The following is a 27992-nucleotide window of genomic DNA, read 5'->3' on the forward strand; positions in this document are numbered from 1 at the left end:
ACCATTGCCCCCTTTCTGTTTTCTGTATCTGTGGCTAACTAAAGGCTGAGTCATGATGAGGCAGATCTGAAGAGATGCCAGTGCTTCACAGAGATGTAACTATATCACAAAATTAAAGTCTGTCATGTACTGTATTGTTATTGATTATTTTTATGATTGCAGTAACCAAAACAGCTGATGTTCAATTCACAGATACATGTTATACACGTTGGCTTCACATTAAAACTATGTTTTATGTTTTTTTATTTTGAATCTGGCTTTCCTTCGGCATCCATGCAAATGTCTACCTGGAGTGTGCTGGACACATTCAGGGCCTGACACTGAATGTAGAGTATGTAATGATTAAGAGAAGCTGAACAATGTTAGGTTCATTTAGCTTCTTAAATTTTGGAAACAAAACACAGTCATAAGTCTCAGTACCATGAACACATAAAATAAACTGAAGTAGCAACGCACAGTTTGATTTATAATGTAATCCAACATGCCATTTGACTTGAATGAATAAGATCTAACATGCTGAATGACAGTTTTATGAGCTGACACATCTGATATTACAACAAGGCAAGACAAATTAGCTTAGCATTTTCACACACAGGCAATTCAAAGTGATTTGTGTAATGCATTAAAAAACGAAAAGAGAATGTAAATGAGCATGAAAATTTTAAATGCAAAAGAAAAGAAAAGGTTTAGAACAGAGACATAAATACAGGACAAAAGGGCAAGATGTTCATGACCAGTATTTAAGATTCAGTGAAATGACAACGGCGGGTTTAACTCATTGCTAAGCGAGCAGCTAAAACAGTAACCTGTGTATGAGTGTAGTTTTAGCAGTATAATGTGAGGTGTAGTTGGAGTTGCCACAGTCTTCTGTGATTCTGTCCAAAATGCTTTGAAGTCCCTGATTTCAAACACTGCAGCGTATGGCACACATCCTTGTAAAGCCTCTCAGAGCCCAGAACACATTGTTTTGTTTGTTGATTCAATTGTCACATATCTGTGGCTGGCAGAGGGTTGCAAAAATGAACACACCCATTGCTCCAGTGGAGTTCCTACCAATTTCTGAAGAAACTCTTATTGTTCAGTCATTATTATCAAGTGTGAATCATGTATGAGTTTTAGTTGTCCCTACCCGCTGATAGCATACTGAGACCTTTATAATCACTCTCTGCAGTTACTCCCTGCTGAAACTATGCATGTTTACCACAACACCAAGTGGAGAACCTGCGGTCTTGATAGTGCAGAGACTATACTTTGAAGACACTGGTGTGATTTAATTAATCTGCCAGTGTTAAATGTTTGAAAATTTCCGGGGCTCCTTTAACAGGAGAGTTGGCAGGCTGACAGACAGCCAGATGTTCAAACAGAGCGTGCATTCTTCCTTTGTGAGGAGGGCACTGCTGTGTTTGGCCGCTTTAAAAACAGACGTGGTGTGATGCAGATTAGGAGCAAGCTGTGCACCCAGTGTTTTGTGGGTCAGTCAGGCAGGCACACGGGGACAGGTTTTACATATCAAAGCCAAGGAGGCTGAGGGAAGAGGGTGAACATCAGGCATGGTGATCTCAACTCTTCCCCATACGTTATGACAGAGGGGAGAGGCTCTGTGAAGATGAAGCACAGGACACGTTTACTGAACAGGAGCAAAATGCGCCTCTTTCAGTTCATCACCAGTTGACTTATTGGATTGACTTATTAACGAATAGAGGTGATCTGTGTCATATTGTACGACGTTATACTAACAGGTGTCTATTATTTTGTCCATCCCAGTTTATGTCATTGAGGGTAGGCTTAATAACAGAAAAAACTATAATGCAACACAGTTGAACAGCACCACAAACTACATCCTCCAAAACCATCATACAGCTGAATCAACACTTCTGAAACAGTTTAAACAAAAACTCAACATTACAACCTTCATGAAGGAGGATTTATTGCAGGACTGTTGTATTAGCTAGGTGTCCCTAACAAAGAACCAGCTGATTGCATCATCACTTTTGAAGCTGATATGGTGAACTTGTGCGTAAACACTGCAGCACCTGACTTCCTATTCTGCTGTCGCCAAACGACTGTTTAGTAAATCTGCACTGTCGGTTGTTTGTATGCTGGAGTACATTTAATACCTATCCTGCAAATATATTTACATACTGTTACCTCATTGTTTGAATCTTCGGCCATGTTTGATATGGACGTCCGACACTGTAACATTATATATATGACAGAAAATAAGGAAAACCACAATAGGTCCTTTAATATCAGGTTAAATTAGGCAATAGGTAGCAATGTTGCAAATCAGTGATCAGGACTTCTTTATGGAAAGATCAGATTTACAGGGTTCTGCTTTAATGTGATGACACAGCTTGATTTGTCAGGTTGATGAGCTTTGTTATGCTTTACCAGTTGAATTCCCAGAAACTAAACTACACTAACTATATATCACAATTAATGCCAAAATCCCACTGTAAAATTATATATATATTGTACATAATGCACCCCTAATGTATCAATATGGGCCCAGAGCTCATTTTTGCCTAGGGGCACATAAGCAGTTTAATGCAGCCATGCTCACAATAAGATTCCTCATTGTGTGAATAAATCTGTCTTTTATTTTAATTGAAGTGATTAACCACAATTATGTGTCAAGTATTACCAGAAGACAAGCAGCAATCAGACAGTACAAATGACCGATGGGTCGTTCGGTACTTTCTTAATAATTTCAGCACCTCATCCTACTTACATCCCGAGAAATTACCCTCATATATAAGTTGACGGCACCCATCACCACAGAATTCATGTTATTATTCTCCATGCGGCGATGCGGTTATGCAGCAATGACCATTAGTGTGTGACAACAGGAATTATTATTTCCTGTGGAGCCCTCATGGACTGTTCACTGCAGGGGTGGGCTGAGCGGGGCAGCACTGGGAGGAGACGGAACAAATGCAATTTAGGTCCTAAGAAATTTTCCCCTGAAAACCCAATTATGCCTCTGTAGGGAAGACAGGGCGATAAGGGTCATTTTATTCTTTCTAATGGAAAGACAGAACGGCTACACGTAATGATGAGGTCGTTTTTTATTGTCTTGGCTTTCACTCACTGCCCATCACTCTCATACTTCTCTCCTCATATTACACCCTGTCCCCCGACCCCCCCTTACACACAGACACATATACAATGTAGTCCACTGCAGGAAGAGTATGATTAAAAGTCCTGTGAAAGAGTGTGATTAAAAAGTAAAAGACTTTTCAGGGGCTGAAGATGGATTTCAAATAATGTCTCAGAAAAAGTTCTCTTGCTTTTGCTGAAGGCTGTGAAGTGAGGAATTGAAAAGTGGGAAACAAGGGGAGGGGTAGCTCGCTCTCTTTGCGGTCGAGCCTCTGATGTCGAAATGTGTGTGTGTGTTTGAATTTGTGCGATCATATTTCGTTAAAGTGCACGCCTGCATGTGACAAGTACAATTTCACAGAAGAGGTAGCGTCAGACAAACGATTTGTCCAAAGAGGAAAAGTGCTTATCAGGCACAATGTAGCCAGGAGAATGCAGCCGTAAAAAAGAAGAAGAAGAGAACAGAACCAAAAGGAAATGAACAGATAAGGGGGGGAGGGAGTAAATAGATAAATGGAGCATGGAGGAAAATCATTACTCATGTTTACAGGTTTGAGACTCCAGGTTTTCATTTAGAAGGGCCAGAGAGAGGAGGAAATGTTCAGCGTAATGTAATGATGGCGTAGCAGTGCATGGATTTACTCTTGGCAGGAGGTGTGTGTGTGTGTGTGTGTCCATTTGATGCTTTGACAAATGGACGAACATGTAGCCAAAAGCAAATAGACTCTCTTACACACACATCCCTTGTTGTGAAGTCAAATATCTCATTATTACTCATTCAGTCTCATGGGATTGTGCCCAAGAACAACAGTGTGTGCGTGTGTGTGAGAGAGAGAGAGAGAGAGGTTAACAGTGCCATTAGGTTTCATTTATTGTGCGCTGCCTAATAGAGGTTTTATGATGCCAGTGGCTTGAACTTTTATTAATCAACACACCTCCAACATTTGCTTTGAAACCAAACACATCCCACACACGCTGAGATCTCTCATGAATGAATTCTGATGGTATGCACAGCAGGGATAATATACAGAAACATAAGCCTTTGATTCAACTTAAGACTTAGTAGGAACTCCAGGGTCTTCTTGTCTGCTTATGCTCATGAAGTTCAGTCAGTAAGCCTGTCAACCAGTTTGTGCTGCCCACACCAAATTCACACCGTTTTGCATTAGCTTGTCATGAACTGACATTTGCGTTGCCTCTAAAAAGCGATTCATGTTCAATATGAAGAGTGAATTCATTCAGTTGTCCTTTAATTATAAGACACAGTGCTGTATGAATAAATCTGCTTTTTTGATGCCAATTAATAAAACGCAATAAAAATTCAGCCCACTGTCCTTTGGTGGAAGCTTCTAAACCTCTGTCTTTTTTATGGATTGATTGAACAGTGGATGAGGCGTCCAAACATGGCAACCCATTCATTCCAAGCAGCATATACACTGAATAAATTTCACTCATGTCCTACCCATGTGCCTATAACTCAATGATGGACATAGAAACAATATTTCGATACGGTATCTATTTGACCTACAAATTCATACTATGAGTCACTTTTAATAACGTGATTCTCAAAATGTTTTACAGCTCATGCAAAATCCCCCAAGACACCGAAAGAAATCTGTTCAATATTTTTAGTTTGTGTGGAGTAAATAAAAGAAGAACAGGGGGTTTAGCAGAAGCAGTGATGCCCACCATGGCTTCATCCATACAGAAGAGAGTGCTACTTATAATTCTGTATGATTCTGCATGCATCTGTAGATTGATCTATGCAAATACTGAAAAAATATTCTTATTGCACAATATTGATTTCTGCTATGTTGCCCAGCCTCACTGCCTATATTATATTCGGATTATACATGCGCTGTCTCAGGTAGTAGGACACAACAAGCAGCACAGCCTCTATATCTGACAGGTGTACAGCTGAAAACAGTCTAAATATTACACTCCACAGCCATGATGCCTTGTAGGGCGCTGAACTGACTGATGCTGAATTCCCTCTCTTTGATCACTACACACCGGAAGAGCAGTAATTCTATAAAGATACGGTATAACACAGATGGTTGCCAGTCTGAGATGACATATGGCCACGACGTGTCCAAAGCACAGCAGAGGCAATCATTCAAATAAAACACACATCCTACTGAGGCATCAAGAAGGTTTTTGAAGGAAGTGGTACATTTCTGTGTGTCTGAGATTCTCGTGTGTGTGCCGCTGTGATGAATGGAGCTCACGGCTATTGATTTCTTTGTGAGGGGACATGATGTCTTCGTGCTTGGTTTTGAACCAAACTTCACTCTGAGCTGTAGACGGACTTCCATCCTCCAATCCCTCCTGACGCAGCTGTCCCCACAGAGCAGAGTGATTATCCAACCCTGTGAGCAATGGATTGCGTCGCAGGTCATGGGTCGGAGCGCTGCAGTGAGACAGGTATTGATTGGTCCTTCGATCTTTAGCGTGGTTACGTTAGGCGGGACAAAGAGAGGGACGTCCCCAGAGGATTCCAGGACTTCACTTGCACCCAAAGACGAACTATTCATTCCAGCACTTCAGTCCAGTCACAGACACTTGCTTTAAAAAACCAATATTTACACATTCTCCACAAATGGCTAGGGGCAAGTATTATGGTAATATATGCATGGAAAAATCAATGCGGTGAGCCATTAATTATTTTCAAAGCATGTCAAAAGGGGTTACCTCCATTGTAAAGCATACAAGTTGAAATTAAAACGTTACACAGAACGATGAACGCTGCTGATGTTATTTGCTTTCTTTCTTTTTCTCGATTCCCACAGGGTTACTCTCCATGGTAGAGGAGGAATAAATCATAGTGCTGCCGATGAGACGCTTGATATCTGCAGTTTACATCAGCAGTCCAGCTCATCTGCACACAACACTCTACCCATACACACACCATTACACACTCACATGTTAAATGCTGTATTTGAATCTGCTAAATGAAAGTGAGCAAAAGAGAGGAGTGGAAAATACAATGATGATCTCTCTTTCACACAAACACACACATGTAAACACCTCAGCTGTGTGCTTACCACCACTGCTGCAGGGCAAAGAGGTACCCATGTTGCCGTGGTGACTGTGGTGGAAAGAAGTGGCTTGTTTTTGATTGACGCCTGCTGCATCTGCAGACGCACGTGTGTGTACAGTATCTCAATAAGGTGGTTTAGTGAGGCACATTTCCCTTTATATGCCACACGTGGCCTAATTTGCCATTCATTCACAGTTGGTGCAACACAGCACAGAGACATGGCGCAACTGTCAATTGTAAATGAATTGGCTATATATCAAAACATCCTCAAATCTATCTTATGTGGAAGAATGGGAATTGGAAAATTGATGCAGTTTTTTTGAGACTGATTTTCTTTGTCATTCCGAACTTTTTCATCCCCCATTTTTAAGCTGATATTAACATGTCAGAGGCAGGTCTGAGTTGGAGGACGGCGCTGGGAAGTCAGAGAGATGGGTTCCTAATGAAAACACCTCATACAGGAGCTGAGTCTCTGTAACTGACGAAAACTGTGTCACTGAGGTCCGCTGTGTCATTAGTTTAAGCAAGCAGAGGAGGCGGGAAGGTTTCCAGAACTGGTCTCAAATAATGGACTGTGGCTCTGACAGATAGCCTATTAAGTGGTATTATGCAAACAGTATTTTCTTAGTAAGTATAGTAAGTAACCATTGATTATGGTTTGTGACGGTGGGGCAGTTGAACCAGTCCAACAACTCGAGTTTTGCCCACAGAAAAACGAAACCTGATAGAGTGCTGGAGCAAATGAGAGGGAGCTTTTAGCTCTTTGGTTGTCATGCATACAGGAGAGTTCTCACTTGGTCTCTCAGTTGTTGTTTGACATCCAGATGTGAAAGCAGAATTGGAAAGCATTCCATTTGTTGTTGATATTTTGGAAAATTTTAATAAAAGGTAGAATACAGGTATCCAGATGTTGAGATTTGAATTCCCCTTTTATTTCCCAGTTGATTGTCCTGTAGTGTTATTGTTTTTGTGTATGACTTTCTTACTTTGGTTGTTTTTTTCGTGATTTCCTGTAAATATTTTTGTAATTTTTGGACTCTGTCCTTCAATATATTCTCAGATTTTGTGAGCTTTTCCCTGTGCACAGAATCTTAGTTTGCAAGGTGTGATATGCAGTATTTTGAGTCTGACTCTAAAACATGTACTTGATCCTGTGGTTCTAACCACAGCCATAGGGAAGAACTAAGACTATTTATTCAATGACACACTCCAGAGTCTGTTTTACACTTATGTACCTGACAAAGAGCTACTTTTCAAACCTTTTTTCTAATGTTCTAACTCAGAAATTTTAAAGGAGCATTCTCCAGCACTGCGAGTCAGATTCTTTTCAGTGATTGAAATAGGTCTGGTTTTGTCCTGGCTGTAAAACAATGTGAAACATGTCATCTACCTTTGCCAGTCGGTGAAGGTGGAGAGTTTTGGGGGCAACTGAAGTCGACCGTCACTGTTTAGTCCGGTCTTAAGTTGCTCTTTACTCAACATGACAAACATGAACTGCTCCCAGTGACCGCTCCTGCCGTGACGTCTGATGGGACCTCCAGTATGTTACTTCAGAAACTGGCTTACATGAACACAGCGTCAGGCTGAATTAATAAGTGAAAAGAAATAACAATTTAGTTTGATTGTCAGAATGAGCACCATGATTATTGTGAACATTTTAAGTCATTAACTGTGAATCAACATCTTGGATAGCGTTGCTGTGTTAACTCCAGCACTTTATACATCAGCATTTCTTAAACACAAACTTCTAGTGTTGTATTTTATTGTGGAGTTGACCGTCATTTAGTTATTTTACCACACTAAAAGTAGATGCATCCAAAATTAGATTGAGTGTTTTGAACTGCTACCTCCCGGTTTCATTACTGCACAGTCGGCAGTTGACGGTGGACAATGGACGAAATAATTCCCAGATAGCAGATGAACAGAGCGTGAACATGAAATAGCCTAATTCAGAACATAATCCTGACCACTTCAACTTTATTGATGCTTTGAATCAGTCGATTATACAGTGAAAACAATAATTAACTTTAGGTTGATGCGCTGGAACAAAAGGTTCACTCATCAAGTGTTGGTGCTTTCCACTAAATCGTCATTCAACTGTCTATGTTTTCTGTATGGTAATGAGCCCATTTCTATTCATTGTTGTGTAATTTGGCAAATCATACACAGCATGAGAACAGTGACAAACCATGTCTGTAGTGAATAAGCCTACAAACACACACACGCCGCTCAGTATGCAACTAAATTAGAGGAATGGAGTTTAGACTGTGTGTAAGTGAGTGGGTGGTCGAAGCTGTGGAAACATAATGGGGGAAGGTCTTTGCAAGTGTGCAGCTGAAGCAGGGAAAATCTCCCTCTTCCATTGACTTTCATGTCTTTGTGCTGCTGTAGCAGTGAATTAAGGCTTAGGTGTTCTAGACACTTGAGATACCCTGACCATGTGCTGCTGAAGAAGCTTTTTGTTTACATCCATACAGTGTGGTGCAATTGTACCTTGATTTAGCTCTGCTACCTGTTACTCTATAATCTCATTTTTTCCTTATATTTTGAGAAAACGTGACGATATGAAGAGTCTTGTCAGGCATTTTTTGTCCCGTACTGTAAATCTTCAATTCCACTGACTGTTGATACAAAAGCTGATCAAATATCACCCTGAAATAAAATCTATTGTGCATACATACCTAACATACCTGGATAAAAAGAATTACACTTCTACTGAGCGAAGATTGTAGTCGTCTGCTCTGACATACGTTCGAGAGTAGACCACATAATGCTCTTAGTTACTCTGTTGTTACTTACAGACATTTGGCAAAACTACCGCACTAACAATCATAAACTAAACATTGGCTTTTTGTTTTTTGCTGTGACAATAAAAACACAAAGAAGAGAAGGATCAAACATCATTTATTATCATTGTAATATAATTTATATTTAGATAAAACTAAGATTAACTATTAAGTGTGGTGTTGCATACATTAAACAATGGATTTAGTGTATACATGCACAACTCTTGCAGGATGATCAAGTTCGCAATAAGCATGAAGTTTGTGTTGTCTTGTTGTTTTGTGTGTAATAAAGCCTGCATGAATGCCTCTGCTATGAAGCACAAAAATCACAGTAATTCCAGTAAAGGTTGTGACTCAAGAAAAAATAAATATAAATTGTCAGTACACCATCTGTTTTTTCTTATCGGTGCCTCTCAAGGTAGAGTAGCTCTCTGAATCTGTTTCCATGCGTGTCTCCTCCTGTCTGTCTGGTCGGAGGTCAGTGGGAGTCTGCTGTTGTGCTCAGGGACTGTCTGGGTTTCAGCGATCGGCATTCATTTTCCGCAGCTTCGCCGGCAGATTGTCCTCCGGCCTCCCTCCAGCTGAGAGCAGAGGGCTGTGCATGGGCACCGGAGCAGGGGACATTGTGGGCTGTAGGCTGTGCTGGTACAGGTCTCCCGTAGACTGGGTCATGGGGTCAAAGCCCACCTTGAAGGGCTTAAGTTGCAGCCGATTCTCCGCCTCGGGTCCTGGCGAGGAGCTGAGGCGCTGCAGTTTCAGTGGCAGGTCTCCTGTGCTGCATGCCTTCTCAGAGTGCTGGGAGCTGAGCAGAAGCACCTTCCTCTGCAGGTCCTCCTTCCCGGATGAACTCATCCTCTGCAGCTTGCTTGGCAGTCGACCCACAGTCCCTCCCTGACGGCCCCTTTCCTCTGAAGTGTTGATGCAATCCACAGAAAACACCCGGTCACGCCGGGCGCCATGGCTCTCAGTCAGTGCAGGGGTGGGAGTGGATAGAGGCGAGGGCAGTGAATTCTTCTCTTCATACTCCTTGACGCTGTACGCTGGTGTCGGTACCTCAAACGTGCTGTGGAACTGAGAGTAGTCCACCCTGAAGAAACCCTCCTCCAGGGACATCACTGGCAGGAAGCGATGGCCCCATAAAACCTCATCCTCGGTATATGATGTCCGTGCCTGGCATGTCATACCTACAAGAGAGTGACAGGGCAGTACTTTGAATAACTTTCATTAAATGGGGGTTTGGCTCCAACAAAACAAATACTGGCTGATAAACAGGAATGTGAAAGGGCAGCGTTCCCTCCCATTATCTCCTTTTCCGCTCTGTGCTTCTTTATTGCTTGTGGAGCTTCGTGCTACTTCTATTTCAATTTAGTCACATACTGGAGATTTAAACACTCAATCACATAATTCATAAAAGCAGCTGTTACTACCGACTATTAGTACTACTTAATGCCTTTCCATATCCCAAGCATGTCGCCTCTAATGTAAAACTTTAAGTAGAATAACTAAGAAGATGACATGAGATAAAGGAAAGTGAAGTCTCATATTATCTTTAAAAAATCCTTCCCAGAGTTCAAAGCCATGCTGTTTCTGTTTCCCTTAAACTGGTGCGTATTTTACGTATTTTGTTTTGTTAATATAGAGATGACTCATGCTTGCTATCAGCGTCTTGTGTTGGCTGTGATAATTGGCAGTCTGATCAACACAATTAACGGTTGCCGAGCACCATTCCCACATCAATGCATCAGTGGCAAGAGCCATGGGCCCTGTCTTTACAGTTCTTTATTGTAACTTGTGGTGTTGATTGCGACTTGTACACTGCTTCAATCTCCTCTCAACTCAAAGTCAATTATCTATTGACTCACTGGTGTCATGCTCTTTTGGCAGTTGTTTATTAGTGTGCATTTTTGTTCATGGTTTGAGAATGACATATTGAGAAGCAAAGATACTGGTGTCTGTGTGTCTACTGTGTACAGGATTAGCAGCTTGCAAGCATCGTAAACACTTTTTTTTTTCCTTTTGACCTCAGCTCTTGTAAAATAATTTTCTTGACATTTGGATGCTTGCTAGAGGTCTTTCGCGATCAATAAGCACTTGGTTCATATTTTCTCTCATCCAGTGGCTCTGCTTCAACCTGAGCTTTTCTATTAAACACTACACACTAAACACTACAGTTAGCTGTAGAGTAGGAGTCTGATCCCGTCCCTCTGAGGGATGATATGTGCAGTGTTATGTCATAGCCTGATGCTATTCCAGGCTCACTACTCATCTTCATCCGCAGAAAACCTTCAGCAGTCCTACATCTACACAAAGGTCATATTTATTCCTAATTAGTCCAGAGGCTTTAATCACGGGGATGAGTCTGGGATAATTTTCCAGCTGTATTCTCTTCTACCAGAGAATGACTATATTTCTTCTGACTGTAGATACTTAAGACAGCAGTAATACCAGCGCAGTGGAAGCTTGTGGGTTCAGAGCTTGACAGGCATGCCATTTTTGTTTCATCATTCAGGCTTCATATGGGTATTCAACCAGCTGCTTAATGTTTAGTGCATCTTGCATAAAGCCCTCAGCACAGCCATGCAAACACATGGCAGACAGCGAGCAGGGCAAGACTTTATGTAAAGTTCCTGGCAGTAGCCTTCACTGGCACCATTTACCAATGCATTGTGCTGCTTCACCTTTTCTGTGGGACTCTATTCAAATCTCACCATTGTTACTTCGCAAGAATATAAATCATATCACAGACACATACATAGAGGCGTGTGTCATCTGCATATAAGTAAAAGCACAACCTATCCATGGAGCCAATGACTACTCAATAGTTTAACTTAATACTTTGAACTAGGGACTCCTCTCTCCAGATGTTGTTCTGCTTTGCTTTTAGATGTTCCTAGGAACCAAGACCCAACCCTGGACCTGGAGTTGTGTAGGGTTCAGTCTAATTGGGTCAAGGTAGTGCCACACATCTTATATCCAGGTGGATCTTAGCAGCCTCTGATCCCGTTGTAAGTCTTAATCATAACAGGAGAACATTTTGATTTTTAAAAAAAGGCTGGGAGTGTGAACTATGACAGCATTTTCAATTAGGTCTAATTATCCTCTGGGTCTAATTATCCTTTGGTCTATTTTCAGACCATGTCTGACTGTCTACGTTCAGACTGAGGTTGTATTTTTGAAAATTGATTTATGTACATTAGGTTGTTGTGGGCATTGCATGAATCCATTTTCATTTTCATCCATTTTCTCTTTATGCTAAACCTTTTGCTCTGATTATAAAAACATAATTAATACTGCCTCATAGATGTGAAATAAAGTATCAGTGTGACTGAGTGGTAATCTGTCAAATCTGGTTGAAAACGAGTTGGGGAGACAATCAACAAGCTGAACAGCTGCGTCAGCAGCAGCTGGATGTGAAGGGATCATTCTTAATGTGCCCAAGTTAATGGGATGTGTGTTAGTGTGAGGGTGACGGGATCTCGTGGCCAATTGAAGGTGACACTGCCAGAGTTTTCCCCCTCTACCTCTGAGCTCTGAGTGCCACAACACTGCAACACTAAACTTCTGGCTGCACCCTGATTTAATGGTATTATCAACAGAGCACAGACCATGTTGCCTGCCTGCCTCTACGCTTCCCTGCTGATCCCTCCCTCCTGCTCTAAGCCTATTCAGCTCTGTGGTTTCTTCTACAACAGTGGCAAAATGACGGTTATGGGGGATGGATAGAAGCAGAGCTGAAAAGAAAAGAGGGAGATGGATTTATTTGTATCGGACTTTGGGGAAGAATCATTCTGTTTAATATACAACAGAGAGAGTGGTGTTGCCGCTGAGAGTACTCCAGCATGGCAGCCTGTAGTTTACAGTGGTGGCTGTATACCAGTGTCTCACAGGCTCAGAATTACTTCAGTTTTCAGATGTCTGAAAAATGGAGTGGAACTTATACTAAAACCCGACTCATTTATCAAAGTGACACACGCATCTATGACCACAGGCTTTAATATGCATAGAGTGGGCATAAACCGATTCTGCAGTAATAAAATATCCCTCATAATTCAATCAGGGTGTCATTCTCATGTGTTGTTCTCATTCTCACTTTTTTACTGCATTCTTCAAATGTGCAAAACTGGGAAGGCGGGGAAATGAGATCTCACAGTCCAGATTACGAGTATCTATTAGATAGGAATGTTGTGTGGGTTGATATTAATATAGGAATTTACATTTAGATTGGGAGTGAGAAGAGTGAAGAAAAGAAGCAGTGAGGGCGGGATAGGAGTGGAAAGGATACAAAGAGCTGAAAGTATTGGCAGGAAAAGATTCCTCACCAGTGGTCTCCACGATGCCCTCAAGTATTACGACAATCTCAAACTGTTCGTTCATGAGGGAGCGCTGGGAAAGGTCGAAAAAGGGGCTCTTGGGATTGATTTCATGGCAGATGGTGAGAGGGGACACCAGGAAGAGCTGGTCTGCACCCGTCCCAAAACCGACATCCAACTCACACTGGTCCAGAGGCAGGAACTCGCCCTCGGGTGTCTGACGAGACTGAAAAACAGTCGACAACAAGAGAGAGAAAGAAATGGACAGAGACAGAGAGAAAAGCAAAGAAAGAGAAACGAAGATTGAAAAGAAGAAGAAGGAGACAGGAAAGAGGATTAGATGCATGTCCTTCTTTCGTCTGACACATATCTTCAGTCTAGTAATGGACAAAGTATTAACATCTTTTACTTCAAGTGACTATAATAGATATTTTTATAAAACAAAGTATCAAATGACAATGTGAAAACTGAAGGTGAAAGATGTTGCTCATAATGATGAACCTGCAGAGCAGAGAATTATCACCCTGATCTGCTGCTCCCCTCAAGCTTTACAGAGTTCTTCTCACTAGTCTCATTAAGTTTTTCAGCCGATATAACACCTCAGCCAAAGGAAGTGGACTCATTTAATTATTATTGTTTATTTATTATTAACTGTTTTATTATTATCAACAATGAGCTAATGGACATATGAATGGACACATGATAAATAAAGTATCTATCTATCTGTCTATCTGTCTGTCTGCCTGCCTGTCTGTCTGTCTGTCTGTCCGTCCGTCCGTCTAAAATAAAGCTCTAAAAGTCGACAGTACACTATCTGCTGAGCACCAACCAGTTAAAGACCAGCTGGTGAACATAGTGGAGCATTTAGCAGCTTAAGAGCTCATTTCACTCGGCAGTTGGTATGGACCAAAGGCAGAGCTAAAAGAGAGTGAATGTTACATTCATCAGTTGGACACAAACACAACTTCAAATGAGTGATAATGTTACTCCCTAACTGCTAGTTAGGGAGTAACATTAGGTGTCACAAATAAGCAACTGTGCTAACAGGTTAATTTGAAGTGTACACTATATTATGAATATTCTGCTTTATCTCACTGCCAAACAGCCCTTTCGTTTGGCACGGCACCTTCTCAACCATTGAACTTTCGTATGCATATGCACACTTATGCCTCGCACTGTATTACACCGTAGATCAGCTGTTTGAGTCATAAAGGGTTGTTTGATGACAGGATAAAGTGTACACTTAAACTGATATTAGTTTTTTTAGGTGGGCATTTTTTTCAGTGACTACAATAATTTGTTTTCTGCTGTCCCTGTCCGCAGCAGTACATCGCTCAGGTCCTGTGCCGGTACTCCTGCCTGCTTCTCCAAACTGGGAGCACACTGACCCAAATCTACTGCAGGTAATACACTGACTATGGATAAGTACCTCATACAACCCTACATCATAACTCAAGTACAGTATTTGAGTACATGCACTTAGCTGATTTCCACCACTTTGTGGGTCTAAAAATGTCATGCTGCGATTCTCTACAAAATGAATGTATTTATCATCCTCCTGGAACGATGATGGAAGATGTTTTATGTCTCCATCTGTTTCTTCCCTCTCTTCAATATCCACTGGTGCAGTGTCCACAAACTTGGCACTTCACATTGATTTGTAGCAGAGTTTGCAGGCGGGCGTATGTGACAGCATGTTTGGACAGGACTTGCCTACAGAGTGTTAACTGGTGCGGAAGCATTTAATTGCCCAGATGATGTTGGAGCACAGCACCAAGGTACTGGATATATTTTCTCCTTTCCTGTATTAGTCTATCTAATCAGTCTGTTCACCCTTTCTCTTCCCACACTTAGCAGTCTGTTTTACTCTTTTCAGCACATCCCCATAAATTCGCAGCCAGTTTCTCACATCCTGTTCTCAGAAAAGCGGCTTGCATCTCTTTCACCAGCTTTAATATATTTATAATGTGAAATATTTCAACATTAAGGAATGGTCAACAAAGCTAAAAACAGGCTTATGTGTTTAATCTGACCTTCAAAGGTTAAGATTATCTTTGCATCAAAAATACTTGGGAAACTACTTTGGAATACTATATTTTTTGTGTCAATTTACATTTAAAAACAAAACAATCAGTGCAAAGCTGATTTTCCTTTAGAATCTTTAATAGTAACTGCTAAATATTTTATTCAGCTTAATAAATTTATACCTTTTTCTCTTTTTCTACATGTTTCACCTCCAACCAATAATTTGGATGTGTCAGCCACCAGCCTCCCACACACACTCTTCCTCCACCACACGACTTCATAATGATGTCCCACGCAGATACACACACAGTCCCACCCCCTTCTCTAAAATCCAATTCTTCCATTTCTGTTCTTGTTGTAAAATTAAAAAAAAGGTAAATAATCAAAACATTATTCCCACAGACAGAGACAGTTTCCGCTTGCAGACTTGTTGTAGAGGCATTTGTTCCGGTCCAAAATGTGGTGATAATAAAGTAAATGGATCATCTTTGACTTCAGCACACTGTAACTTACAGTAGTTACATCATTGACTGTTTGCTGAAGCTCACTCCCCTCACTGTTGCTACGTCTTTCCATTCTCGCACGGCACATATTCTCTTTACAGTGGCAGATTTATTGATCAAAATTCTGGAAATGATGGGTCTTTGATTTTAGGCAGAAGCAAACAAAAGCAAGCTTCTCGTCTCCTCTGTCTCCAGACGACTTTTTAGTGTTTCAGGCTGGCTCGTGTTGTAACGGCAATCTTGTAAAAGTGGTGTTAAAAATGCACTTGATGCTAACAGACTGATGTTGATGATCAAAGCCGAAGATGAGGAAATAAAGACATGGCATTGATCTTGTATTTCGGTCTAAACCTAGTCTGCCCTATTATAAGGATATGTTATAGGAAGGGAACCTTTCGTGTGGTTGATTTCATTTGTAGAGCTTAAGACATAAGACAGTCTTTGTTTACAATTTAATGCTACGTTCTTGACTCGCAAATGTTTCACCACTGCAACAGTGGGGCCATTTATCTAAGACAAATGTTGATCAGATTGTTATTTCTAATATAATTCTGTCGGTGCTTAGCTTACATGAACATTTTCAAGTAGGCTATGTTTCACTTTTAACATTAAAAGAGTAATGCTGTTAAGATGATGACTAACCAATGTTTTCACCAAAACTTACACTGTCTCGGGTGAAGTTGAGGTTTCTGGAGTTTAAACTTCCCTAAATCCTGCAAAGAGCAGCGCAGAGCCACAAACATTAGCCTTAGCTCTGGCAGCAGCCAAGACCGGGTTCCACGAGGTGGGGAAATACTACGCAGTGGATATGACAGCAGTTAAACAAGGCTTTTTTGTCACCTGCCCACAGACTAATGTAGTTAATTAATGTTATCCTTGGAAGGAACTGGGTTACTACTGTACATAGTAAGCTAGTTAGCCAGACATGCTAACAACTGCAGCTTTTACTCTTGTGTTTTTGGTTTTAAAAGGGCTAAAAATCTATTATGAAACTGAGTGTGTCTCTCACTACAGCCCCATGCACACAACTTCTGCATGTAGAGGAAGCCAAAGCTTGTGAGACCTGCAGTGCCCTAGTTACAGCTGCTAAGTCAAGATTAGACGATTTGTGTTCATTGTGTGTTTTTCAGAAAAAACACAAATTTGGGCAGAAATTTTACTATAATAAGATTACAACCACTTTGAGAAGAGTTTTTGAAGTAATGTCAGAGAGAACTTCTGCTCCAGTTTCACTAAGTAATTCTGGTATTGGCATTATATTCTACAGGGGATTTTACCAGTGGTGCTGGCTATTTTGTTAAATAGTTTGGAGGAATGGAGGATAACAAAAAGGGATTTAAGTCAAGTTTCAAATGATTTTCAAAGTAAATGATGTTTCATTGGGTTTACTACATCTTTCGTTCTGCTTTCTCTCTCATCCGGTCCACTCCTGTACTGCATTTACAAGTCAGAGCCCAATTTCACCCTGACCTCCCGGTGACATTGCCCTATAGTTTATCCCTCCGAGACGCAAACACTGAATGAAGTATGAGTAAACAGGCTTTGCATTGCCAGAAAACATTGCATTCTATTTCTATCGCCTGTGAATATCAATGAGACGCTCCTCTGGATTCATGTTGGAGGACGACTTTCATGTCAGGGGGGCATTGTTCACTTGTTGGCTGCTTACAGGCCACTGAATACTGCTTGGCATCGTTCCTCCATGTGGGTTATCTCATGCTAGCTTAGGGAAATTCTACTTTCCACTTTCTGTCTTTGTCGCTTAAGATTAAAAAGATGGATGACTGTATGCAAACATTGACAGGCAAAGCTCTTTACACAGGCCCCATTGGCACTCTCCTACGCTTCTTCTTCTTGCACAAAGATTCACAGATAGCTGAGCTTGTCTACTGTCTTCTCTGTAAATGTGACATTCTGTTCCGACAAATAAACAGATTTTTCTCCCTGAGCTCTGACGAATCCAGACAGGGCTGTTTTTATTCATGTTTGACGATGCCTTCGGGGAGGTGGTACGGCAGAATCACTGGATGAGCACACGCACGGGTTTCTGTTCCAAATTCTACCCTTCACACCTGAATATTCACCAACCCAGTCAACATTTCAGCTGCTCATTATCATTAAAATGGCAACGTGGTTTTGTCTCGTGCTCACAAAAGGCTGTTTCTGTGGTGTGAGTGATGCTCATGGATGAAGACAGGTGACAACTAAAATTGATTAGACCTAAAGTGGCCTGTTCTTCCTACTCAACTCCACTCCATGCTCTGCCAGGCCTTCATTAATCAGTAGCCTGAAAGGGGTGGGGGGTGGGTAGAGGAGCTTGTATGCAATCAGCTCAACTGACAAGCTGGCCGAGTCATGCAGGATTTCATACTGCTAGATACCGTCTGCCTACTCAGTATATTTAAAAGAGGTTGGGTGAGTCTCGACTGCGTGAGATGAATTGCTCAAATCAAATTGAGAGTAAAATGAATCGTTCAATCCTTCGTGGGATGGACTGCAGTTTTCTCCTAGTGCCATCAACTGGGAAAATGTAAATATGTAATCGTGTCTAAGGCTGTATCCACACTGAATCAGCTGAATTGGACAATGCTGTTTGTCCACAACAGTGTTTTCATGTTGGTTTTGAAAAGGTCACTGTCCATACAAACATCAGTTGTTCCTCCTCCTCAACATCTGGTAAGGAGTAGGGAAAGGCACGGCCTGTTTGCTCCACATTCACCCTCACTGTGTTTTAAGGCAGTGACTGTTTTCCTCTTTTAAATTTCTCTTTCTGTTGTCAGACATCTTTTGACTCACAAATGCGACCTGTGAGCAGCGATTTCTGTGTTCCTACAATTCCCTGTGTTATACCATACAGCAACTCAGCTTAACCTGTGTTGTTTAATCAGCTATACAGACATTTGAAATGAGTTGTCACGAAGAGGTTCAAAGGTGACAGAAAGTGGCCTTGTTAATGTCACTACCTCACAGCTCCAGGCAGCGACTGACCCGGCAGACCTATATTGAAAAGCACTATGCAAGAAAAGAAAAATTCAGCGGACGTAGTGTGTCTAAGTTACTTTGGTAAATGTACTACACTTATGTGTGGACATTTGATTTGTGGACGATCTGCTCTCCTTTCAGAGCCACAGCTGCCCTTAACCGACATTTATATGTTTGTTGTTGTGATTTTCTTGTACTTTTAACACTTTTAATGACACTGAAATGAAATTTGGGCAAGCACATTAAAAATGGCTGATAGCTGTTTTTCTCAAGTTTATGTTTATGTGCACTAATGGGACAGCTGTTCACAAACTGAGGCTTCACCCGTAAGGAAAACTGTCTGCATTACAGCCCATCTCAATTTTTTAGTTTGACCAATTATTTCTCATAGTACCCACTCACTAAACTGAAAAACATGATGCCAAATGGTCCATCAAAACTTGATTTTATGTTGATATCAGACAGCGCCGCAAAATCCAAGATGTTAGAGAAACAATGTTTGTTTTTTTTACAATAAATGCCAGGAGAGGTATGGTTAAGATTAGGCAACTAAAACACTTACTTAAGGTTGGTCACAGTCTTTTTTTAAGCCAGTGTTAATTGTTGGTTTCAGATGCAATGTGAACTCAGATGAACTACAAGCTGACTCCTCAGTCCTTCTCACTTCTCTGTATAAAAAGCGCACAACTTCTGCAGAATCATAATATGTGGATCATTTCTATGGATACTGGGCTGCCTTTTTCTCAGTGCTCTGAAAGATTTGGCTGAATTGTTAGTCAGGTCACTGTGGAGGCTGGTGCTAAATTAAAAAGGTTGGTACAGGCAAACCAGGATAAAAAATAGTATTAGATGTTATTTGGAAATAATAAGTCCGGGAATGTGCTGATGCTCTGGTTTAGCATTTTTATTTTTTACTTGGAAAGTGTTTTAATTCTCAATGTGAGATGTAGTGACTTGTGTCATGATGTTCTTGGCCAAAAATCTGCTTTGTTCTGACTGTGCTGCCTCTGATTTCTACTTGGCTGTGGAAAACACTGTAACAACGCTCATACATAATCATTATCAGGAGCCTGAAGATGTAGTGTTCATTCAAGAATAATAATGCAATATTTTAGTGCTTGTAAATTTCTTACTTCAGTCTGCTGGCTCAGACATTACAAATAATGCTCACTCCACCTCACACATACCTTCGTTAGAAAAAAAAGCTTAGCAAAAGAAACCAATGTCAAGAATATTCAGGGTTTCTGTCTGTCTGTGCGTGCGTGCATGTGCGTGTATTTTTGAGCATGCTCACTCCTACAGCAAAACCTCCTATATACCTGCGAAGACTGAATTATTCAGGAGCAGGATACAAAGCAGAGAAAAACCATGAGCAGTCCAGAGTCTTCTGGCTGCGGGGCATGCTAATCAATGACTACAGGGATTCAAGGCCTTTCTACAGCTCCCTGCAATGTAATTGAATAATTGCATCTCTATTTTTATTAGAAAAGAAATAGAAATCAATTCTAGTTCTAGCTAGTATATGTACTGAAATCCTCTGAGGTGATATATGGCCCTGAGGATTTTTCTCCTGTGTCTGTCTCTGAAATAGAAGGCACCACTCACACAATGAAAATGTTTTTAAAAGAAATCTGTTGGTAACTCTTTTTTATGTCTCCCCTCTCTTGCTGTGAGCCTCTCCCCAGCTCTGTCACCACTCTCCATCACTTTCAATCAATTCCTTTGCACTCTCTCTCACCCTCCTCCCACCCTCCCAGTAATACCAGAGACATATTTTCAGCTAGGATGTTCCACCAGGATGCCCTGTGAGGCTGTCATGGATGCCCTGCAAAGCTGCATTTCAACTGCTTGTGGTGGGACTGTGGATGACAGCTCCCATTGGTCTGTCTCTCCCTTCTCTCTGCTGTCTGCTGTCACCCATTCAGCAGGAGCTCTGCTGTACTGACTTTCTGTCCAAACACAGCAGCGCCAACAAGTGGTTCGCTTTCAAACAGGCTTTGTCATCTAAGGAAATTCTTCAGATTTATGGCTCACCTAGTATTTGCATGTAACTGTTACCTAATTACCAAAATTAACCCAATTCTACAGTAAATGCGCTTTTTAGTAAACATAATGATGTTGCAACTTATACAGGGCAAACTGAGAGCTGTGGCTTCATCTCAGGACTCAATTCTGCACCAATAGTAGTTTTGTCACCTTCTCTGATTCACACCAGCCATTATACTGTACATGTGCCAATTCACACTGAGCATTTTGCTGCAGGCTTCCAGGACCCATCAGAATGTCTTGACTGCTCCATGCTGTTTGCTGAAAAGTGCCAGAAATGATGGGATTTCTTTTACTGCTATTATCTGCTACAGATTAAATTGATAACCTTTTCCTTTGGTGCAGACGTGGAGAGCATGTGCTCTTTTTTCTGTCACTACCGACTCAATGAGCAAGTAGACGCCGTCTCCTGCCTCTCCACTTCAGAACAACTGACCCCAGAACAGAGCTTAGTGAGCAGTGCGGCCCGAGCTAATGCAGGCAAAAACACTTCTGTGGCATCACCAGAGAAAAAGGGAAGACCAAAGTCCTGTATGTGGGCATGGGCAGATGGCCAGAGGCCCACTTCTAACCAAAGGTCAGCAGGTTTGTTTGCTGCACTTGGGGGAAAGGCTGGTACTTTTATCTTACACTGTACTGCACTAAGAGCAGTTTTGTGTCTGCAAAATCCCAAACCACATGAATGGGACTGGGACTAAAGTGGCCAGTATGCTTCTTCATAAGTGCTTGTTGGATGTTCAAATAGCTTCAAAAACATCCTGCCTCCACATCTTTCCAATCTCAGATTCAAGATTCAATCCTTTATTGCCAATGCAACATAGTTGATAGGAATTTGGTTTGGTGAGCTAACACAAACCAAAAAATGAATTAAGAATAGTAGATAATTGCAGGAACTGTGTCCAACCAGTTCTGTAGCTTTATGAAGCCGACGTTTACATCCACCCACTGCTGTCATGTTAATGTGAACAACTGAGTGTAACACCATGACTGCTGTCCAGGAGAGACAGTCTGAAAATGTTATCTGTTATCCCTATCCCTAGTTCTCATCAAGCATAAGTGTGGTGTGATGGATATTTTGGCCAACATGTTACGTAGCAATTGGCACTTAAGGGGCGAAGTCTTTGAGAAACAAAATGGTTACATCTTGCAACCCTTGCGCTATGAAAACAGGCGAAGTCTGACAGCAAGCATCCCTAATCCCCTTCCACACTCAAACACCAGAGGCGCAAGAAAATGTCTGGTTCAGCTGGAGATCACACGTGTTTCGATTCAAGGTGTTTTCAACTCCAACTGTCTTAAATAAGAAAAACAATGCCTGGAAACAATCACTCAGTAAATTAGCTACTTTAACCACTTAAGTGGCAACAGGAGAAAAAACTGCCCAGACAAATCTGAGTACGTAAATTAGATGGTCAACACTAAACATGTCTGCAAGCTTCAGATTCGTGAGTGGCAAGAGACTACTTTGACTCTGTATGTGTGAGCTGGGGTAATGCTGTAGTTGTTAAATGCTTAGTTTATAGGGGCCATTTACAGACAGACTAAACCAGTGATTAGTTGTACATGCACAGCTTCTGTACTCATATGGTGAGAGCTCTATAAAGTCCCATTTAAGAACTTGGGTCGCAGTCATAGAACTAGGGTTGCAATAGTTTGCCGTTGCTTACAGAACAGTATATCATATTCAGACCAAAGATTATAATGCAGCCAGGAGGAGGAGGAGGAGTTTAAATCATTAAAAAAACAGCAAACGTCTCAGAGAATAATCAAAAACTAATTCTCACAGTACGAAGTGAAGTCAGAGAAACAGTTTTGTTTTGTTTTATGGAAACGATTGAATGGATCTGGTTGGACTTTATGTGAGAGAGTTGTCCATTTACTGTTTTAGATGCAGTTTCATGAACAAGTCATCACAGAAACCTTTTCTCAAACTCTCTCTCTCTCTCTCTCTCACACACACACACACACACACACACACACACACACACACACACACACACACACACACTGTCTTTGTACAAGTTGAAATGATGCCAGTAATGTCTGAGTATTTTATATGAGGCATGACTTGAAGAGGGTTGCAGTTCAACAGCACCACCAACATCTCTTCACGGGGACTGCACTGAGAGCATCCACTCGAGAATATGACTACTCCAGTTTTTTTATTGAAGGTTTTTTTGTTTTAAAGCATTGTATGTGATGTATTGTATCTGAAGGTATGCTCAGCTTAAACAATGCTTCTGTTCATGCCTGATGAGTCACTTATTTTTAGTTTTTTAGTTTCCTGTGCTCTGGCAGAGCTGCAGCAAAAGATTCTGTCTTGGTAAGGGAGTCTTTGAAGCGAAAGAATAAGGTTAGACCACAAAGCCCTGGAGCAAAAATAAATAAAAAAAAATACTAAAGAGCACACAGTGGATGCTGTATTTATTGTATTTCACAGAGAGGGAGTGTAAAAATGATGTGGGGTTGGCAGAGAAGTCTTGGAATTTATACTGATTGTATTTCTTGCAGTCCAAAAGGAAAGGTAAAAAGATTTTGGCTCTACGGTATAAAAATTCCCTGAGCTCCAGTCCTTTTGTGATGCAACATCTGTTCTTGTCTCCTTTACAACATTGCTCGTCTTCTGTTATTTGAAAGTAACACAAATCCTGATTATTTCTGTTCCAGTTCTGGGTGGCATTGCAAAAATCTTGTCTTTCAGTTTACACACACTTAAAGTAGACCTTCTTTTTTTTTTACTGTGAGTCCCAGTGTGGAGATACACTGCAATTCACAATATCATAGGTGTGTTGCACAGATGGGGAGAGTCTAATTGAGATGCGGAGGGCTTACTGCTCAGTTTTACTGGAAAGACTGGGGAAATCAGCGCAGGCATGTGCAATTATACTTTCTGCTTATTGGGCTGCTCACTTCCTCCACACTAACTGTGGAATAGCTCGGTCCTGCCCGCCTCTCTCCCTCTCTCTGCCTGCATGCATCATTAAGCTGACCATCGCTGAGCTGAATGTGGCTGTGCGGAGGAGAACACAGACATAAACAAGCTCCAAGCACCTCACTAATGCTGTTTGTCTTCTTTATGGGACATTTGGCACATGGAACATGGATGTGGCTGAAAGGGGCTCTATTACGATAATTAAAAGAGGAGCCAGTCGACCTCGCTTCTGTTTGTGGTAATTTTTTGCATTGTTGCTTGTTTTCACAGTGCGAGGTTCATTAGCTATATTCCCCCTAAAATCTGCTGAGTTCTTCACTAGTGGATAACCAGAGCGGCACAGTTTGTGAGGAGCTTTCAAACCCACCACATTATAGCTGGCTGATTTTTTTTTGGTCCAGTTTTGTTGCAGCTACATTCAAACACTGTGATGCTTTGTAGCACATTTTATATCTGAGGGAAGAGAAAGAAAATAATAAACCCTATAAAACAGGAAGCAAAGCAATGCATTTCTTTAAGGTCATAGTAAATCCCTTTTACGCCTCCATGCTTTCTCCCAGGAGTGCTGTTTTACTGACTCCAGTGATCTGTGCTAGTGTGTGAAGCTTCCTCTCACAACTCATTCACTCAGCCTAACTTTCCTCCTCATGGAACCATCTCTCTGTCAAGTCCAATTACTGATTACACACCCCATCTGTCCAGGTGTCACCAGCTGAAAAGGAACTGATGCTGGACACAGTGTTGACAATCCTCACTGCAGCGCTTCCAACAAAGACCAACACTCCCTCCATGGTTTGGGATGCACCTGGTTGCGACTCAGCCTCACCATCCTGCAGCTGAAGGATTATGGTAATACCACCTTAAGCCTGTTTTGTTCAACAAAGCATTTATTGTATGGACAGATCTGCTTACAATTAAGCTCTGAATAAAAAAAGGTTATTTTAATCATTGAAATGCAGCCTGCAACTGTTCTTTCTCCAGGAGGACTTAGATGAGAGCAGAAGTAATGTGATGAGGACTGTCAGTCAAGAGCGCAGTCATTGTGGAAAAAAAGAAATGGCTGCTTTTTGCACTTACCTCAAGCTTCTGTTATTTGCATAGGCCTACATACAGTATGTACCTCAAAGAAAGTGCTCCACACTGCTGAGATAAGATGGTGCTGACCAATGCAGCAGCAGGGACACTTGTAATAAATTCATTTTACTGCATCTTTATTCTCATGTGACTTAACAGAAGGTGAGATTTATCTACAGCATGTCCTTAACTTCAGCTCAGCCCCTACACCACGGGGTTTCAGTGAGTTTTCAGGGCGGTAGTATCACCAGAGAGGAGCTGTCTTTGTGCGCTTACCTTTATGAGTTTGCACCTGATCTGAGCGGACACCATGTGGCTGTTCCGCAGGTTGCCCACCCGGAACATGAGGCACAGTTTGCCGTCTCGCTGAGAAATCACTGCATCCTGACTGAACATGAGCGTCTCTGCGCGTTTCTTAGGCTGAGACATTTTGATGAACATGCAGCCGATGAGAAAAGCGTCCACTATGGAGCCCAGCAGCGACTGGAACAAGAAGAGGATGATGCCCTCGGGGCACTTCTCTGTGATGTACCGGTAGCCGTAGCCGATGGTGGCCTCAGTCTCGATGAAGAACAGAAAAGCTGAGGGGAAGTTGTAAACATTGGCCACACATGGGGTGTAGGACGAGTCGTGGCCGTGATTTAAGTCTCCCCTGATGTAAGCGATGATCCACCACATAGATGCCATGACCAGCCAGGCGATGGTGTAAGTTAGGATGAATATGAGCAGGTTCCATCGCCACTTCAGGTCTACCAAAGTGGTGAAGAGGTCAGAGAGGTACCTGCTGGTCTCTCCGCCGAGGTTCCCGTGCTGCACGTTGCATCGACCGTTCTTGTCCACGAAGCGCTGTCGTTTCTTCTTCACCGGAGCAGAGAAAGTAGTTGCCCGATTTGTGTTAACCACCTGGTAGTCCTCGCCAAATTTTCTACGAAGTGCCGCCATTTGAGCTCTCCTGAAGTAAAGGCGAACTTACTTGCTTTTTAATCCATGTTCCTTGTTTGTTTGAGCTCCAAAACACTGGTTACCTGCAGTGCGTAAAATGCGCCATGGCCACTTTAGCGCGCACAAAAATCCAAGGAATTAAAAAAAAAAAACAAAAAAAAAACACACGTTTATGTCACTGACTTTAAAGTACAGTTTTTGTCCTTTTATTTAACAATATCCTCTTTTCCTCCAGTTATTTTACATGACATCAGAGGATCGCTGACTGTAGCTGTGCGTTCTGCTCACTCTCCACTCACTCTGCTCACAAGTGGAGCGAAATACGAGGAGCTGTCTACCATTCACAGCTTCTGGTGGGCTGTAAAGGATGAAGGGGGGAGTGTGAGTGTGTGTGAGAGGAGAGGGAGGGAAGGCAGCAGGGAGAGAGGAGGGGAGAGTTACACAAGACTGCGCTTGTGTGTGTGGAGAGAGAGAGAGAGGGATGGATGGATGGATGATGTGGGCAAGTTGACTTTTCACTGTGGTTCATTTAGCCAATTAAATCAGTGTGGGGCTCAATTGATACATTAATTAACTGGTTGATTGATGCATTCATTCATTTCTAAGAAGTGCTTACATTGCCTTTACATTGTAACTGATCTTCCTGTATGATTAAGAGCAGTGAGAGTCACAGAGATCCTAAGTGATGGGGTTGGAGGATCTTTATGCTTTCAAGTTAGACTGTGCCATCTACTGGATGGACGACCCATGTGCATATTAGGTCTAATACATGCTCTAATAGGGGCAACATGAGGGGCATTGACTAATTGAATTGCAGATTCAGAGTAATTCTTTGTGCTTCTGTTAACCTGCTCAAATCTGTGCCAAATTGAAAGCTTATTAAATTGAGGAAATAAGGTCTAGTAGATTAACAAAAACAGAATGTGTATTGAATTCTTTAGAATTGTTTGCTTTAAATAGATTAAATTAACCACTCACTGTCTTTAGGCTTTGTCCATTTTAAGTCAGACATTAAATCTGTGCTTCTCCTCTTTCCTGTGAGGCCTTCTTATTGATTTAGACATTGAATGGCTACTACAGTGGAGGATTTCCTGGACTAGCATTCTCCCAAAGGACAGTCGTAAAAGGGACGGTTCGTCCTTGAATCTCTTTTGCCCTCAATTTGGCACGACCCAGGGTCTGTATTATATATACTGTATATATTATATGTAAGTACTACTATTATTAGCTAATTCAGTTTCAATCACTCAAGTGGTATTTAGACGTCCTTGACTGATCTCATTTTACAGCTGACCCTCTTCTCAAGTGGTTTTTGTTTGGTCTTTTAATTTGTGCTGAGACCCAGTAGGAAAGTTTCTGATATGAAAGAGGCCTGCACTCCTAAAAACCCTGATCCAAAATCAGTTCATTAGGCTGCATCATTTATTGATGAGATGCTCCTAAGATACTCTTTCAGGATATTTCAAGCACTTCATCTATAAATTATGTAATAAACTGATTTTTTTCAAGAGTGTTGGCCGCTGTTTTATTTTAAATTTTAAAAAATGAAAGACTTGAGCTTCTTGGGGATCAGAGACTTAAACAAAGCTACATCAACAGTGCAGATGTTACACTCCAGTCTCGTCCAGGGCCAGTGTTACACACATATAAAGTCAGGCATGGTGTTTTCAGTGAATGAAGGTGCTTTTTTCAGAAATGCTTTTTCCTTGTGTGTCTATAAAATCTGATTCAATCAGTCCTAAATGACACGTTGTGGGTTTTAGTATCAGTAACAATCACTTTCACAACACTGTCTTTTTTTAAAAGCTAGTATTAGATATGTCTGTGCGGAAATCAAGTTCAACTTTATTGACTCTGAAGAAGCAATAGTCATAACCTACACTCAGTTGCCAGTTTATTAGGTACACCTAGCTAAAACGAATGTCTAATTCAACAGCTGTTGAACTGTCCAGTGTTATACAGAGAGGTGTGTCCCTCACTTATAGAAACAGCCAGTTAATATAATGTAATATGATTCAGCAGTTGTATAAACTTCATCCTCCAAAATGATCATGTCTGACTTTACAATGTTGTTCTCTGTATCATTTGCAATGGTATAGATTGAATTGAGTTGCCTTTTTCCTTGACAATGTCGTACATGAGTGTGTATGGTGGTAGGTTTTTATAAAGCCTCAGCACAGTGCAGGCAGGGCGGAGCTCTGTATGCACCACACAGGTGCAAGATACCAATCAAGCACAACCTGGGAAGACGGA

The 27992-nt window shown here is 41.5% G+C and overlaps 2 protein-coding genes across 4 annotated transcripts in view; one reads left to right on the top strand and one right to left on the bottom strand.

Moving 5' to 3' along the window:
• Positions 1-27992, top strand: part of znf281a (zinc finger protein 281a) — a 120111-nt gene that overhangs the window by 74981 nt on the left and 17138 nt on the right. For 2 of the 3 annotated variants that reach the window (XM_056401142.1, XM_056401143.1), the window contains 3 exons: positions 14559-14638; positions 14865-15013; positions 24426-24572. The gene's annotated coding sequence lies outside the window, so the exon portion shown is untranslated. Of the gene's footprint in view, positions 1-14558; positions 14639-14864; positions 15014-23022; positions 24573-27992 lie in introns of those variants that run through there. The other variant, XM_056401144.1, reaches the window with a different exon arrangement.
• Positions 9027-26124, bottom strand: kcnj19a (potassium inwardly rectifying channel subfamily J member 19a). The gene is made up of 3 exons (XM_056401146.1): positions 25074-26124; positions 13245-13461; positions 9027-10109 (listed from the first exon to the last, which is right to left on the bottom strand). The coding sequence occupies exons 1-3, from the start codon at positions 25737-25739 to the stop codon at positions 9445-9447; spliced, it is 1548 nt and encodes a 515-aa protein (XP_056257121.1). The 5' UTR covers positions 25740-26124; the 3' UTR covers positions 9027-9444.

The sequence above is a fragment of the Seriola aureovittata genome, chromosome 17 (assembly GCF_021018895.1).
Source record: "Seriola aureovittata isolate HTS-2021-v1 ecotype China chromosome 17, ASM2101889v1, whole genome shotgun sequence".
Taxonomy (NCBI): domain Eukaryota; kingdom Metazoa; phylum Chordata; class Actinopteri; order Carangiformes; family Carangidae; genus Seriola; species Seriola aureovittata.